At 34.0% G+C, this 17,468-nt stretch overlaps 3 protein-coding genes across 3 annotated transcripts; 1 reads left to right on the top strand and 2 right to left on the bottom strand.

The window, feature by feature from the left end:
* Positions 1 to 1,540: 1,540 nt before the first annotated feature.
* On the bottom strand, positions 1,541 to 3,366 carry LOC133327755 (uncharacterized). Its single transcript, XM_061536296.1, has 3 exons — positions 1,982 to 3,366; positions 1,702 to 1,939; positions 1,541 to 1,636 (listed from the first exon to the last, which is right to left on the bottom strand). The coding sequence occupies exons 1-3, from the start codon at positions 3,364 to 3,366 to the stop codon at positions 1,541 to 1,543; spliced, it is 1,719 nt and encodes a 572-aa protein (XP_061392280.1).
* Positions 3,367 to 6,965: 3,599 nt separating this feature from the next.
* LOC133327756 (alpha-(1,3)-fucosyltransferase B) lies at positions 6,966 to 8,497 on the bottom strand. Its single transcript, XM_061536297.1, has 4 exons — positions 8,237 to 8,497; positions 7,758 to 8,158; positions 7,513 to 7,699; positions 6,966 to 7,454 (listed from the first exon to the last, which is right to left on the bottom strand). The coding sequence occupies exons 1-4, from the start codon at positions 8,495 to 8,497 to the stop codon at positions 6,966 to 6,968; spliced, it is 1,338 nt and encodes a 445-aa protein (XP_061392281.1).
* Positions 8,498 to 9,173: 676 nt separating this feature from the next.
* LOC133327757 (bis(5'-nucleosyl)-tetraphosphatase [asymmetrical]) lies at positions 9,174 to 9,658 on the top strand. The gene is made up of 2 exons (XM_061536298.1): positions 9,174 to 9,346; positions 9,400 to 9,658. The coding sequence occupies exons 1-2, from the start codon at positions 9,174 to 9,176 to the stop codon at positions 9,656 to 9,658; spliced, it is 432 nt and encodes a 143-aa protein (XP_061392282.1).
* The last annotated feature ends 7,810 nt before the right edge of the window (positions 9,659 to 17,468 follow it).

Genomic DNA, 17,468 nt, shown 5'->3' on the forward strand with positions numbered 1-17,468 from the left:
GATTAACCAACCCAACCCAAGTCTTCATTCTATAGTATCTTCATCTGAATCTTCTGCCAGCCATTCATCTTCGCTACCCTTCAAAAGAGAATAAAAAATCTGTGTGTCCATTTTTAAATTTCTTATTTGTTTTTTTGTGTCCTTTTTGTTGAAGCGCTAACTTTCATATGCTTTATTTCGGACTGTATATCTCTGGCAATCAAATGTCAAATTCATAACTTACTACATTTACTTTTTCGTGCTAGGCCAAATTGGTCTTGCAGAAAATAGGAGAAGAGAACGCCATTTTGGTTTTAACTCTCTTAAATTTAACTTCATTTTTTCCTACTTTTTGATGTAAGGAAACGCTTTTCTAGCAAAAATTGCAAAACTAGTACAATATAGTACTATATTGCAGGTTTGGGAACACAGCTTTTGTGGTGAAAAACGTCGAACGAGATAGTTGAATTTTAGGTAAGGCTGTTATACAGGCCTTGGAATAAACAAAGGTTTATTCATAAGGTTAACAAGGAGGCGAATTCAAAGTCTTCATTGACTGTCAAATTTATTGTTTGAAGAATAAATAAAAAATATTTGTGTTCGAAACAAAATATTCGTTTTTGGAATTTTTATCCTGTTATGCTTTGTATTTCGCGATTAAAAAGTTGGCAACAAGAGAAGACTACGGCATGAATTCGGTTAACCTTATGAATAAACCTTGGAATAAGCCTTATCTTAGTCATTGAAAAACTTGTCAAATATTTTATATTCTCATTCAAAATTTAATATTTTCATTTCATTTATTTATTTTATTCCTAATAAAAAAGCCTCCTGGGTCTATTTACTGTATTAAATTCATTATTAAAAACCTGATAGTTTAAAATTCATTTAATATTTATAATGTGCCGTAACTTATGAAAACTATATTCCGAAGTTCCAGATATAACTTCCAATACATATAACACATGTGGCATCATCAGTGAACAGACAATTTTCGCCCTAACATGCAAAGGTAGATATAAGATGTATGCTGTCAATATGGGATCCAAAATTTAACTTGTTATCCAAGATAATTCCTAAACACTTGTGTTCTTTGTGGTATTTTGGTAAAATTCGACGTATTTTGGTAGAATTCATATAAATATGTACATTTCTAGGAACACAAACACTAAAATATTTTAGCGCTTGTGTTGCGATACACAAACATTAAGAGAGTATTTTGTGTTATTGTACCGGAGTACAACGATAATCGTAGTATTCCACATTTTGGAACACGAAAAAAGTTAGATGCCGCATATCTCATTGTAATCTGCTCAACGAGGATTTCCTACCACTTAACAGCAATACGAGTGTAGTTTTTAAACAGGATTTAAGATCGGTTCTTTCGATCCTGCTTTGCTCACTGCTTAAATAATAACACTATAGAGAATGAAAATATTTCTATTACTAAATCTTGATTTATAATACGAATGTGAATTTTAGATAAAAAGCTGAAAGTTGGTATATGATTTAATATTCGACACATGTTATATCAGGTACAATACTACTTGTTTATTAACGATTATGCCTTAATACTATTTTTGTTAGGTTCTTCGTGATTTTCTATTTGTAAAACTTCAGCAAAATTCAATGGTCCCGCCAAATCTTCAGTGGACAACTAAAATAGAGATATATATTTATCAAAAATAATAACAAGGAAAATTAAAATACAGAGATACTTACGACTTTAACATTATATCCCATAGCCTGAAGAAGTTGAACTTTAAGTCTTAGTATCCCAACAGGTTGCTGACTAAATCGTAGCATCTGAGATTTGGACGTAATTTCGACAAATACATAAGCATCTTTTGAAGGCGAAGAAATCTTAACTAGTATGCCAGGAATATTAATACCATTAATGGGACAAACAATTGTGGCAGACGCCACTGAGCTTCCTTCCATCAATTGGGAAATTATTTTTCTGTATGGAATATTGGAATTTAATAGATAATCTGGAACTCGCGCTTCAAGGTTAAATGATCTAAAACCTTGGGTTAAATGTGTACACCACGAGGGTTCTTCAATTTGCGCTGCCGATAACAAAACGGTAAGACGACTGTCTACTTTAGGTTGTTGTCGTTTGGGTGACGACTCGGCCTTAATTTTAATCGCATTGTGCAAAAGCTCTTTAGATTTTAATCCTAAACTCCATAATGATAGACATGATTCAACGAGTTGATCCGGGAAATATTTGAATTCATTATTATACACCTTCTGCAGAAGCACATCTTCAATTATGTGAAGTTGATCCGGACTCATGTGGCATTTTAACTGGAAGCAACACCAAAGAAAAGTAGCTATATCTTTTCCTCTTATACGGTTAACGTAATCATCATTACGTATTTCTTGCAATTTAGCTATGAACTCCATAACTAAGGCTTGCAAACAATTCTGGTTGTCCCAAAGGTTGTCGGCTAACAGAGCAAAAATATGTATTTGACCACGAGTTTGAAACTGGCTTAGTTTTTGAGAATTTGTACAGAACTGGGAAAGATGTTCGCACACCTTGCTTGAGTTTATCCTTTGAAAACGCAGGGATTTTATTAAAGTAATTAAGAGAGCATCATTGCCACCCTCTACAGTACAAGTACCTAGAATCTCTTTGAGAAGACGTTGGTTAAACTTTTCACTTTCTATTTTCGTCGACGTTTTATACGCAGCGCTAGCTACCAAAGCCAAATCCAGAGCACTAAAGTCATCTAAAAATGTGTCCAAGTGTAGATCGAGAAATGTTTTCCACTGCTTCTGTAGGTTATTTTTTGAATTCTTTTTCGACAGGCCAAAGTAGAAGCTAACTTGAACAAACAATTCTTTAAATTTACAACCATCCTGCAATAACAAATCATATAACTTCTTCATGGCTTCGGAATAGAAATCCAATCTAGTCATCCAGTTCGGAATTAAAAACAGAAACGAGTATAATGTCCTCAGTATTGTATCCACATTCATGTCGTATAATTTCTCCACGGCATATCGGTCAAGCTCGTTTAACACAAGAGCAAATTTTGAGGGATCAGCATTTGAGCGATATGATGATGCGTACACAATTACGGACGCCAATTGATCTGCTGGAGTATTTGCCAGTTCCCTGTGGAAGTACTTCAGGTCGCTAACTGGAAAAAAGTCCGCGTAACGAACTTTGTTTGGGACAAGTTCACTTATATTGTGTCTTTCTATTGCAACATGCTTTGCAAATTTCGTTAGAAGTGTTCCGGCTTCATCGGATGTCTCATAGAGCAAGTCCTTTGCGCTAAATGCTGCATATGTTCGGCTCGTATCATTTAAAGGAAAATAGTACTGACTCAATGGTCTCCATTTTATCACCGTCTTCAGACATTTGGTAAACATTTTATTTAACTTTTTCAAATTTTAGTTTTATATAATAAACTTCACTGCATGCTATTCGCCTATTAACTAAACAATATGACAATATGAAAAACATGTGTAGCAGACCATATGGTAAAAACATATGATTTTGTTTACATTATAAATACATAACACAATGTTTACAGTGTGACGAAAGTTATATTTGCTGTGTAAAATTATGTTCACATAAAAAGCTCTGTTCTCGAATTAAAATTCATCAGATTTTCAAATTTATAACGAAAAAATTGAAAATAATTTCGATTCTTAGAAGATCGAAAAAAAACATTTTAGTGGCATATATATGGGAATAAAATGCATATATTTTGCTAATAGTATATTTACGTTGTGAACCCAGTTAATTTAAATTGAAAAATCCATTGCATATATGTCAAATGAATCCTCATACAGAAGGTTAACCCAGAAAAAGTTCCAATGTGCATGACGTTTAAGATTTGTTTACCACTATCGCATAATTATATAAGATGAACATAGGTTAACCCATGGTACAATTATACAAGGAAGGGTGGCTTTTGCAGAAGGATAAAATACACCTCTACCTTATGGACAATAATAGGTGTGTCTGGTTACTTTTCCAGTAACATTTATTCAGTAAGTTCTAGTTCAGAGAGTAAGCCGTTTTTACTCTCTTTTGCGATAATAGTGAAAAAAGTAAACAGACAACATTTAGTAAGATTTAGCAAATAAACAGCTGATTCAAGAAAACATTTTATTTGATTTGGTATGTTCCCGGGAATATTTAAGATTTCTGCATCAATACATTGCCATCTATCTGGAACTTGCCTAAATATATATAAGGAATTACTTTCTAATTTAATGAAACTTTGCATTACTTACAAATTTTCTTTCATTTTCTGTAATTTTTATAGAACTTAACTTGAAATTGGATTTTGCAAATTAAAAAATGTTTTGCATAATTTTTGTGTTTGGTCATAAAACACTTGATCCGAAATTGGCTGAGTTTGCAAAATCTTACTGCATAAAATTCTTTCAGTAAACTCCAGTAAGTTTGTTGTTGTTCAACTGTCAAACTTGCTCTCTCACTTGACTCTCTTTTACTGGATTTTTGGGTAAACAGAGAACATTTAGTAACATTTGGTAACAATTGTTACCAAATATCGAGTAAACAGACAGAGCTAATGTCAGAATAAATGAAAACAAATGAACAAGTCATTCTGTTTATTTGACATATTTTTAACATTTTACCAAAAACACGAAAAATGGAATGTCAGGTCTTTTGACAACTCGTGTATTGTAACTCAGCAATTTTTGGATCAGCTGTGACCAAACACAAAAGTTAATAGAAACATTTTTAATTTACAAAGTTCAATTTGAAATTATGTTGTATAAAAATTACAGAAAATGGAAGAAAATTCGTATGTAATGCAAAGTTCCATTAAATTAGGAACTAATTCTTTGTATTTTTAGGGCGGTTCCAGAAAGAGGGTAATGTATTGATGCAGGAAGCTTAAATGTTCCCTGGGAACATACCAAATCAATTTTTCTTTGATTGTTCAGATTATTTTTAATATTAAATGCAATACAAATAATTGAGTCCGTCCATTGTTAGTTTATTCATTTTGGCGCAAATACAAATGTTTTCTTGAATCAGCTGTTTATTTACTGAATCTTACTAAATGTTGTCTGTTTACTTTTCTCAGTATTATCGCAAAAGAGAGTAAAAACGGTTTTCTCTCTGAACTAGAATTTACTGAGTAAATGTTACTGGACACCTATTGTTGGATGTTGTCTGTTTACTATAAAATCTCAGTAAAAGGGAGCGAAAGCTAGTTTGATAGATCTACGCTGAGAATTTACTGAATATAATTTTAATGATACTTAAACAACACAACTTTAAAAGATATGAACATATTTAGTTTTGCTATACAAAAGACACTGTCATGTAATACTTACACCACCCTGTGTTTTTCAGCTAAAAAATACTGGACTATTTAGCCAACATTTAGATAATTTTTATAAATTCATATTCCACATAAACAAGGCCTATATAAAACGGCATATACATTAGAACTTTTTACCGGGTTAACCCACTTTATGAAGATTTATTTGACATATATGCAAAGGAATTGACAATTGAAACCCACTGGGTTAACGAAATCCGGTTAAATGTAAACGTACTATAAGGCCCAGTAAGCACAGGTGAGTATAAAGTTTTTTGTCAAATCATATTTTGAAACCTATACATACATACAAAATTATGTTCGACGTAAAAACGAAAATATTAATATTTTGTCAATATTCAATTCAGTATTAATTTATATCGTTAGCTAAAATGCAAAAAGGCGTAACTAACAAAAGCATAATTGTGTAGGAGAAGCAAAAAACAGTTTTGAATGAAAACTATAAACATGTCATGTGAAATGAAAAAGTATGCCCGGCAGGGTGATATTGCATATGACGAATAATAGACTATAATTTTTTAACAAATTTAGTTATTTAGTTTAATGGCGGTCATAACAATTAAGTAAAAACGTGAATTTTTTGTTAGTTACGCCTTTTTGCATTTATCAAATAAAACCACTTGTAGTTACGTCTTTTTGTTTTTTTGTCAATAGAAGCTTCATTTTTGACCGCAGACGTGTAAAACTTTGTCAACAGATGTAGTTTATTGGCATTCACAATATTCATTCAAAAAGTCAATTTTCAATTTTTTGTTAGTTACGCCTTTTTGCATTTTAGCTGACGATATGTATCGTCTTTTTACAGAACATTTGGAGTATTTCAAGAGTTTAAAGGAGATTTTCAAGTAAATATTATCCTAGAAATTTTTAAATTTTACCAATAAGAATTTTCAAATTCTTAGTACACAACTGCCAAAATATCTCACTCAACTTGCACTCATTTACTGAACTTTTAAGATATCGAACAACATCCAGTTGCTATTTGTACAACTTGTCATAATTTTGAGTTATCGAACATACCTATTATTAAGGCGACCACATTTGGGAAATGAAAATAGATGACATCATGTTTTTCATATTTTACAGAAAAATGTATGTATGTAAAATAAATATAAAATATTATAAATATTTATCGTTTTATTCATGAACCTGCAAAAATCTTGAACTAATAGAAATTGTTTTCGATTTTCCCTTTATACATTTGAAAAGCATTACTACTTTTAGAGGACGGGAACACCATATTTAGTTTATGTAGAATCGTACATTTGATTTACTTATAGACATATAAAATTAGTTAAGAATCAACGAAATTTAAAAACTCAATGTTTCATATTGTAATATTTTTTATATCTAATATTGTTTATTGTACATTTGACGCTATTTTAAAATCGAAAACAATTTCGACTAATAGAAGATCCTTTTCGTAGTCAAAAATATGAGAGTAATATTACTATTATATGTAGTTTTATTATACATACAACTTAAAAATTATCAACAAAGGATATTAGTACAAAATAAAATTCAGTATATATTTTAATGAAGTTTTATTCATGATTCGAATTCAACATTGCAATAAGATATGTTTGCGTAGTTGGAGATCAATTTGGGAACACAATGTAGAATTTACGCTGATGGTCATTATTAACATTCGCCAATCGAGACTTTTTTATTTAATATTTTCCTAAATTCTGCGCTCGTAAAATTTTTATTTCGCTTAAATAGTGTATCCAATATATGTGCTTTACATTTGCCAATATTCATAATGGAGTACCAATCATCATAGTTTGATACCTTCGCATACATTGACGGGTAGACTGGTTCGTGAGCACATTGGTAATGCCTTTCAGATGCCATTCGATTTTCCTTCTTATTCTTTAGATTGTAAACGTAAGAACAAACAGCACATTCAAAACTTTGAAACAAATCTCCGTTATGCATTGCCGTTTTGCGGGTTTTTAGGTCATGTAGAAGACGCTTGTTTGTAATAGGCTGCAGCATATTGTATTTATGATTTAAATACGAATTGTAAGCTCTGTCATTTGCATCTAATTCTTTGAGATATATAGCCAACGATTCAGGACTTTTGAAATCTCTCACATCAATAAATGAATTTTCGTTCGGAGACCAATCCTGAAATGTATATATGCTTTGTTTATACTCTAAAAGTAATATACGTTAAACTAAATACCTTTATAGAAGGTGATCCGTAATAAATGGGTATAGATCCAGCAATAAGAGGTCTCCAAAACTTTTCTGTTATATAGTCATCGCAAACTCCATTTTCGTACGATATTACAAATTTATAACGAGCCATGAATTTTAATAACTCTGGAGCATACAAATTGTTTAAATAGTCTCCCTGTATTTTCTGTAAGCTTTTAGAAATTGTTACATCATATATTACAACGTTAAAATGTTCAATCCATTATATACCTTTCCGGCAAATTCCGATTCTTGAGGCAGTTTCCAAGTGAGTCGACTTTAATGTAATTCATTAATTCCTTCACGTAGTCATCACGTCCAGACATGGTATCGCAATCTGATTGAATAAATAATACTAAAGCGTTTTCTTTATGTCGTGATTTTTCTCCTATAGGGATCGTGTATGTGGGACTAGTCAAGTTTTCCACATCAGTCAAATAATACGTGGTCAATGGCATGTTACTATTTCGACTGAAGGTTGATGTGAAGTTAAAATGCTGTAGCCAATCATTATATGGCATAAATGGTACATTTCGTGGAGACTCTTCATGGATTAAAGCCCATATATGATGGGGGTGGCGAGGCAATGGAAAATCATCGATTTTGACATTTGATCCGTAGAATAAAATGGCCTAGGACATAAGGCATGTATGTATATGTAACTTCTTTCAAATACACTCAATTTTAGGTTTCACATTAAATATACTTACACTGGCATCTTCCAACTTGTCCCTCTTTGTAGTAAATCTGCAGAAATTACTAAGGTCACAAACCCGCCTTGATTCATAACCACCATCCACTAATGGTGTCCACCATACAATCAATGGAACTTCAGTTGAAGACTTGTTTAACTCCCAGTGGGACTTTCCATTTTCACCCTGCAGGATTTGACATGCCGCCAACAGAAAGGCTATTATAATCAGAATAATTAAAAGCCTTCTCCATTTACTGACATTCAAGTGGAGGAACATTTTCCTTGTACGCTATATGTATTATAATCGAATAACTCCTTTGTATTTTCTCTTTCACTTTGTTACTGAAAAGCTACATCATGTATATTTTTATTTCAATTCGAGCTTTCGATTTTTTTTTATTATATTAATCATTTATTTCACCGACTTTTGGGTTTGGCTTATCATAATACCCAGCGTCCGGTCCCTTTCTTATCAACTAATGTTGTCAGTTTGCAGTGAATATAACTATAGGAGCACCATTGTATGTATGTAAACAAAATCAGCTGTTTGGAATTTACTTTTAGTAGTGATGGGAATTGCTTATTGCGGTTTATTTCTTACCAATATGGTCTATCCAGAAATATCAAAAAGTGTGGTCTAATGGTTAGTGGTTAATTGAGGGTGAACTACACTTTTCATTCAATTTCAACGAATGGGAACCGAAGAACCAATACAGCTTTTGATGACTTTTCGATGTTTTATATAAGCATATCAACTTTATTTTTTTCAACATTTTAACAAAATAACATATTATATGAACGTTTTCAATTGTTATCTTAAATTAGTACATTTTATGTTTTCAATCACATGCTGTGTCAGTGTTGAGGCATGATTATTTTGAATGTCAACACTAGTTGTGGCTGTGATAAGGTAAATACCGGAGTAATTGAATTAAACAGCAGCACAATAGAAAATGGCTAAAAGGGCTGCCGGATTCGTAATCTTTCGTAGATTACGTGATGAAATCGAATACCTACTACTAAAAGCATCATATGGCGATTTCCACTGGAGTTCTCCAAAGGGACATGTAGATCCAGGCGAAGATGACTACACTACCGCTGTCAGAGAAACTAAAGAAGAAGCCGGGTATGTCTAACAAACGAGTTTGTTAATTGAAAAATACATTTAAATGATTTTAGGTATTCTGAGGACGACCTTATTATCTACAAGGATAATCCAATTACCTTAAATTATGAAGTGAGAGGGAAGCCAAAAACAGTAATTTATTGGCTAGCAGAACTGAAAGATGTGTCGAAAGAACCTGTTCTTTCGGAGGAACATACTGAGCTAAAATGGTTGAATAAAGAATCCGCAAAGGAGATAGTTGGATATAAAGATAATCAAGATATGATCGATAAATTCCATGAAACCATTTTAACACTATGCAACAATAAATAAAGTTAGCAAATGTAGACTATACAAGTGATCGTCTAAAATGTTTCGCATAGCTAAAATATAAATAATAATAGGATATGTTCCTGTACTGCAAGAATCGACTAATTTTGACTATTAAATTGTTATCGTAGTAAAAAAATTGTACATTCTTGCAAGTTCTGGAACTTGCATATCGTCAGCTAAAATGCAAAAAGGCGTAACTAACAAAAAATTGAAAATTGACTTTTTGAATGAATATTGTGAATGCCAATAAACTACATGTGTTGACAAAGTTTTACACGTCTGCGGTCAAAAAAGGAGCTTCTATTGACAAAAAACAAAAAGACATAACTACAAGTGGGTTTATTTGATAAATGCAAAAAGGCGTAACTAACAAAACATTCACGTTTTTACTTAATTGTTATGACTGCCATTAAACTAAATAACTAAATTTGTTAAAAAATTATAGTCTATTATTCGTCATATGCAATATCACCCTGCCGGGCATACTTTTTCATTTCACATGACATGTTTATAGTTTTCATTTAAAACTGTTTTTTGCTTCTCCTACACAATTATGCTTTTGTTAGTTACGCCTTTTTGCATTTTAGCTAACGATATAGTTAACCTGAATAGTTCTCTAGTCTCGGCACAGACTAGTGCAATTGGAAAATTCATTCCAAGGAGCGCATGAACTAGGTATGTATATATAGCTCATATTATGGCCCAAGCTAGATTTTATAAGTAGTCTCATCAACAATCGATTGCAACAAACTGTTTTAGAACAAATATATGTCTAAAATCTTTTGAATAAAAAGCACCCCCACTCATAACATTAATTATGTAAATGTATTGGCAACAAACTTCAGTTTTTATGCCCTCCACCATAATATCGGTAGTATATTAATCTCATCGAAATATATATTTTCGACCCTAAAATGTGTATATATTCTTCATCAGGGCAAAATTCTAATTCGTTTTAGCGATATGCTTCCATCCGTGTGTTGTAATCACGCTATTTATTTAGGGAATTGAGATGGGGAGCTGGAACACGAAATTTTTAATATCTATTTTAAAAAGTATGGCATTTTATGACGATTGAGCCATTTCCGTATGTACATATGTTGTTATACCTTCGGAGGTTATCAAGATACAGAACAGAAAGGTCGTATTTAAAAATGAACTATATTGGTCCACATTTAGGCATAGCCAACATACAATTATGCTTCCAGATTTTCTTTGCTTTACCAAAATTCATTTGTGTAAAGACGATTTTCACAACATTGGTAATAAGAAATGTATGATTTTGATTTCGAAAAGAAAGTGGTATAATAACAAGAGGTAGGATTAAATGACGAAATTAACAGAGGCTAGTGTAATGTCTTATAGTGTCATATTTACATATAAACATATTCAACAGGTTGATTTGTTTATTTGACATATTTTTACAATTTTATTCAAGTATTTTTCATTTTACAAGTTTTGCAACTTTTTACTCGAAACCCGTTCCTGAACCCACAAAACTGGTAAAACATTGAATCAAATTTAAGAGAGCACAAAACAAAATGGCGATCTCTTTGTAAACTGTTTACTCGAGAAATTTGGCCGAGTAAAAATGGTAAACAGGAATGCCTACTTCTGATTGTCTGTTATATTGATTTTGAAGTATTGCCATCTAATTTGCATATTTACTAGATTTGCGTTCCCGAACTTTTCAAATTATTTAGTACTCTGAGAACAATTTTGAAATGTTTCCCTTTTACTTTTTTAGATTTTACTAAAAAAGTACTGCTTCTCCTACACAATTATGCTTTTGTTAGTTACGCCTTTTTGCATTTTAGCTAACGATATAGTTAACCTGAATAGTTCTCTAGTCTCGGCACAGACTAGTGCAATTGGAAAATTCATTCCAAGGAGCGCATGAACTAGGTATGTATATATAGCTCATATTATGGCCCAAGCTAGATTTTATAAGTAGTCTCATCAACAATCGATTGCAACAAACTGTTTTAGAACAAATATATGTCTAAAATCTTTTGAATAAAAAGCACCCCCATTCATAACATTAATTATGTAAATGTATTGGCAACAAACTTCAGTTTTTATGCCCTCCACCATAATATCGGTAGTATATTAATCTCATCGAAATATATATTAACTCATCGAAATATATATTTTCGACCCTAAAATGTGTATATATTCTTCATCAGGGCAAAATTCTAATTCGTTTTAGCGATATGCTTCCATCCGTGTGTTGTAATCACGCTATTTACGGAGGGAATTGAGATGGGGAGCTGGAACACGAAATTTTTAATATCTATTCTAAAAAGTATGGCATTTTATGACGATTGAGCCATTTCCGTATGTACATATGTTGTTATACCTTCGGAGGTTATCAAGATACAGAACAGAAAGGTCGTATTTAAAAATGAACTATATTGGTCCACATTTAGGCATAGCCAACATACAATTATGCTTCCAGATTTTCTTTGCTTTACCAAAATTCATTTGTGTAAAGACGATTTTCACAACATTGGTAATAAGAAATGTATGATTTTGATTTCGATTTCGAAAAGAAAGTGGTATAATAACAAGAGGTAGGATTAAATGACGAAATTAACAGAGGCTAGTGTAATGTCTTATAGTGTCATATTTACATATAAACATATTCAACAGGTTGATTTGTTTATTTGACATATTTTTACAATTTTATTCAAGTATTTTTCATTTTACAAGTTTTGCAACTTTTTACTCGAAACCCGTTCCTGAACCCACAAAACTGGTAAAACATTGAATCAAATTTAAGAGAGCACAAAACAAAATGGCGATCTCTTTGTAAACTGTTTACTCGAGAAATTTGGCCGAGTAAAAATGGTAAACAGGAATGCCTACTTCTGATTGTCTGTTATATTGATTTTGAAGTATTGCCATCTAATTTTTGCATATTTACTAGATTTGCGTTCCCGAACTTTTCAAATTATTTAGTACTCTGAGAACAATTTTGAAATGTTTCCCTTTTACTTTTTTAGATTTTACTAAAAAAGTACTGGAACAGACCAAATATGGGCTTGAAAATATGATAAGAATCAAGGTGTATGCATCAGATACAACAACAAATATTTTACAAAAACAACATTGTTGTTATAGAAATTAAATTGTCATTCTGACAATAAGTTTTTGACAAAAATAAACAAAAACAATTATTAATCTATATTTGAGAAGAACTATTCCTTGAGGACTAATTAATGAATTTGTGTATTCTTGGTTTATTGGCGGTTTTAGGTCAGTGAAAAATAGAGTTTAAGACCTGGTCGCGATTAATTTTAAGTTTCCCACAATTAGCCCATGGCTCCTTGTGATGTTGTTTATATTGTGGATTACAATCTATTTTTTCTATGGAGTGGCTTCAAATCTTGCCTTCTTAAAGAAAATTGAAGGACATAAATTCCAATATAGGCTAACATAATCTCCTCGATTTTATGAGTAGCAGGGATTTCTGGACAGATTTCCACACATAACATAAAATATGTGAACCAATCGGTGAACGGGGTTATAACTGAGCCTAAGTTTCCTTTTCGTTCCCCTCTATGAATGCAGTTTTCTTGAATTTTTAGTACTAAAAAAGCCTAAATTTAAAGACCATTTTTGAAATCGAAATGTAATATTGAAAATGTTTTGACAATTTACTTTACAAACAATAAAGAAAAAAGTTTGAAACCATATGATTGTCACTTAACCTTATTAAATACACCTTGATAAGAATTCTTTCCAATACCAAGAACGAAGTTCCGTTCCAGAACCTAAAAGATTCTACTCATTTTACATGTTTTGCAACTTTTTACTCGAAAACCGTTCCTCAACCCACAAAACTGGTAAAACATTGACTCAAATTTAAGAGAGCACAAAACAAAATGGCGTTCTCTTTGTAAACTTTTTACTCGAGAAATTTGGTCGAATAAAAATGGTAAACAGGAATGCCTACTTATCATTGGCTGTTATGTTGATTTTGAAGTATTGCCATCTAATTTTGGCATATTTACTAGATTTGCGTTCCCGAACTTTTTAAATTATTTTGTACTCTGAGAGCAATTTTGAAATGTTTCCTCTTTTACTAGATTACTATTAAAAAAATGCTGGAACAGACCACGAGTCTGCAAAGGGAAAGCCATTTTGTTTTATGTTCTCTTAACTTTGGCGGAAATTTTTACAAGTTCCTGAGAACGGCTTTCTAGTAAAAAATTGCAAACCTTGTTAAATTTGTAGGTTCTGTAACTAATGTTTTTGGCTAGATTTGTTTGCCAGCACATTTGATAAAATTGGTCTGTTTGCGTATTGCAAGAATCTATTCGATTTTACAATTTTTTTCGATATCATAAAGGAAAATTTGTTATCGTAGTAAAAAGTAGTAGATTCTTGCAGTACGGGAACAGACCAATATTACTAAATGTGGAATTTTACTGTTCTGTGTCACCCTGTGATTTCGATTATTAAAAGTTAGCGATGTCACTAACTTCTCGCATGTTGTTGTATGACACATGATCCAATAATAAGGTCGTCCGATAAGGCCAGATGATTTCACCCGAGCTGTCAAAATGCTTTCGATTTTAACTAAATTGTGTGAAAACGTAAACAAAATATTTGACAATATGGGGGATTTTACTCCAAAATTGTCGATAACGATTGCTTCTGACACGACCAGTTTATTGGATCATGGTATTACAGAATTAGTCTGCTTTAGGTTAGGTTAGGGATGTTCTGCTGTTATAACAGCCGTCCACTCGGAAACTATGTCCATTGTGATCATCCTTTATGTATAGGTATACCTATAAAGAGAAGAAGAAAAAATAGTGGAAGAGTAGAGAGAGAGAAATAGTGAGAAAGGGGAAGCGGAAGAGACATTATTTTAGCCAAGTCAATTTTTTGACAAAGCCTAGAATTTGGTTCTCCCTAATTTGGAGAAGAAGACTAGATTATCAATTTCATAGCATCCAAACTGTTTATGTCTTCTGCTGATTAGCGATGGACATTTGCAGAGGATGTGCTCAATTGTTTCCACTTCTTCTTCGTCCTCACATAGACGACAGTAATCCTCTCCACTGGCGTCCCACTTAGAAGTGAGAGATCTAACTTTGCAGTGACCAGTAATGATCCCCACAACGATTTTGATCTCCCTCTTGCTGTGATCCAGCAGCGAAGACGTTCTTTTACGAGAGAATTCTGGCCAGATAGATTTAGAGATTCTGCAAGCAGGTTCCCTCAGCCATCTGTTGCCGACTACCTCGCAATGGAACGCGCGGATTCTGCCAATGAAATAGCTAATAGGGGGTTTCACAGATCTCTCAATCAGAAGACTGGACGACTGTGAGCCCCCTCGAGCAAGCTCGTCGGCTATTTCATTCCCCTCAATATCATTATGTCCTGGAACCCAGCATAGCCCAACTATCTGTCGTATATCATTCAGAGCGGTCTTACAATCATGAACTGCTTTCAAGTTTATAGTATGCGACTTCACTGCTTTCAGGGCCGCCTGACTATCTACGTAGATAGTCACCGGTCCCGTAATGTCGGTATTAAGTGCTTTTACTATCTCGGCCGCTTTCGTGATTGCAAGAATCTCTGCTTGAAAGACGCTACAATCATTGTTGAGTTTATATGAGTTCTGTATACCTAATTCCCTGCAGTAGACGCCTGCGCCAGTGCCTTCCTCCATCTTGGACCCGTCTGTGAAGATTGACAAACCTGGTAGAGGTAGGGAGCCACTAGTCCAGGATTCCCTGCTAGGAAATTCAACTTTTATGTCATTAAAATCCCTATGAGGGGGAATATAATCACTGATATGACTATCCCCCCTAAAAAGGCCATAACCTGGCGTTATGTTTAGGATGCTGGCATGACCATAGTTCAGCGATTTCAAGGCATCTGTTTCCCGGAGTCTCAGGGCACACCTGGCCGCCTGGAATTTGATCAGAATATCCAAAGGTTGGAGATTCAAGATTGCATTCAAGGCTGCCTGTGGTGTGCTTCTTAGTGCTCCGGTGATCAGAATCGAAGCCGATCGCTGTACTAGGCTCAGTTTTGCCAGCAGATTCTTTTTATTCACCCCCTGCCACCAGACAAGACATCCATAATAAGTATGGGTAAGACGATCGTCGTATACAGCCAGTGTATAATTCCGGGTCTCAATCCCCAACTCTTGCCTATGGAGTTCTTGCATGAATAGAGTGCCAGCAATCCCTTCTTGGAGCGTTCCTCGACATTCCTATTCCACAGTAACTTGCGGTCTAGGACAGTACCGAGATATTTAGCTTCATCAGAAAGGGTTAAAGTCACTCCACCAAGTGATGGCAGGCGGAAACTAGGAATTTTGTATTTCCTAGTGAAGAGCACCAATTCGGTTTTAGTGGGGTTTACACCAAGACCTTTGGTGCAAGCCCAATTTGACAGGGTTGAAAGCGCACCCTCCAGGATGTCTGATATTGTCGTTATAAACTTACCCCCAACCAACAAGAATATATCATCGGCATAGGCTACAACCTTTATCCTGAGATGATTGAATTTCATAAGTATCTCATTTATCACCAGAAGCCACAAAAGGGGGGAAAGTACTCCTCCCTGAGGTGTGCTTCTGTTGACAGATTTCCTCACGGAACTCTCTAATAAGGATGAGTTGATAATTCTGCTTTCCAGCATTCTATCAATCCATTCCGTAAGGAGTGAGGGGATACCTATGTCTACAAGAGCAGAATGGATTGCCTCTAGCTTCACATTGTTGAAAGCTCCTTCGATATCGAGGAATGCTGCCAACGTGTAGCCAGAGGACTCCATATTCTTCTCGATACATCCAAACACCTCATGCAGAGCTGTATCCACTGATCTGCCTTTGATGTAGGCATGCTGGGATTTACTAAGTTTATTACGGTCGATGGTATTTCTAATTTCTGAGTCAGTAACCTTTCTAAAGTTTTAAATAGAAAGGAAGAAAGGCTAATCGGTCTATAGTCTTTAGGTAACGTATGACTCGGCTTCTCGGCTTTCGGGATAAAGGTCACGGTAACCTCTTTCCATAGACTTGGTATGTACGACAGAAGTAAACAAGCCCTAAAAATGTCCTGCAAAAATGATATTACTCGTTCATCTGCGTGTTGCAGCATGGCCGGTATTATACCATCTGGACCAGGAGATTTATAGGGTTGAAAACTGTTTATCGCCCATATCAGTTTTGGGTATCTTATAGTGTCTTCTATCATCTTCTCCTCTTCCCTCGTCCGAACTGTAGGCTGATGCACACACTGCGCATCTTCCCTATAGTCCTTACAACCAGGAAAGTGGGTTGATGATAGAAGATCGAGAGTCTCACTACCAGAGTTTGTCCACGTACCATCACTTCGCTTAATACTTCCTATGGATTTTGGATCCTTAGATAGTACTCTGCGGAATCTGACCGCTTCGTTGACTACTTCGATAGACTCACTATAGCAGACCCAAGACTCACGTTTAGCTTTCTTGATTTCGCCTTTGTACCTATTGAATTGTCTTTTATAAACATCCCAATCTGTACTGAGCTTTGTCTTACTAGCTCTATTATAAGCATTCCTTGCAGCCTTCCGCAAGGTTGCAAGGTCTTGTGACCACCATACCGGCTGAGATTTCTTCCCAGGGTATGTTAGAGGACAAGAAGCCTCATAGCTCTTTAGAAGAGTGGCCGTGACATTTTTCACACCTAATTCAACATCCTCAGTCGTTTTGAGATCATTACGATCCCGAAAAGAGACTGCTGTTTTAGCTTTGAATTTGTCCCAGTTCGTCTTCCGAGGATTCCCATAGGGTTTATGTT

This window comes from Musca vetustissima, unplaced genomic scaffold (genome assembly GCF_032173495.1).
Source record: "Musca vetustissima isolate MV318-11 ecotype Yass unplaced genomic scaffold, APGP_CSIRO_Mvet_v1 utg2303, whole genome shotgun sequence".
NCBI lineage: Eukaryota > Metazoa > Arthropoda > Insecta > Diptera > Muscidae > Musca > Musca vetustissima.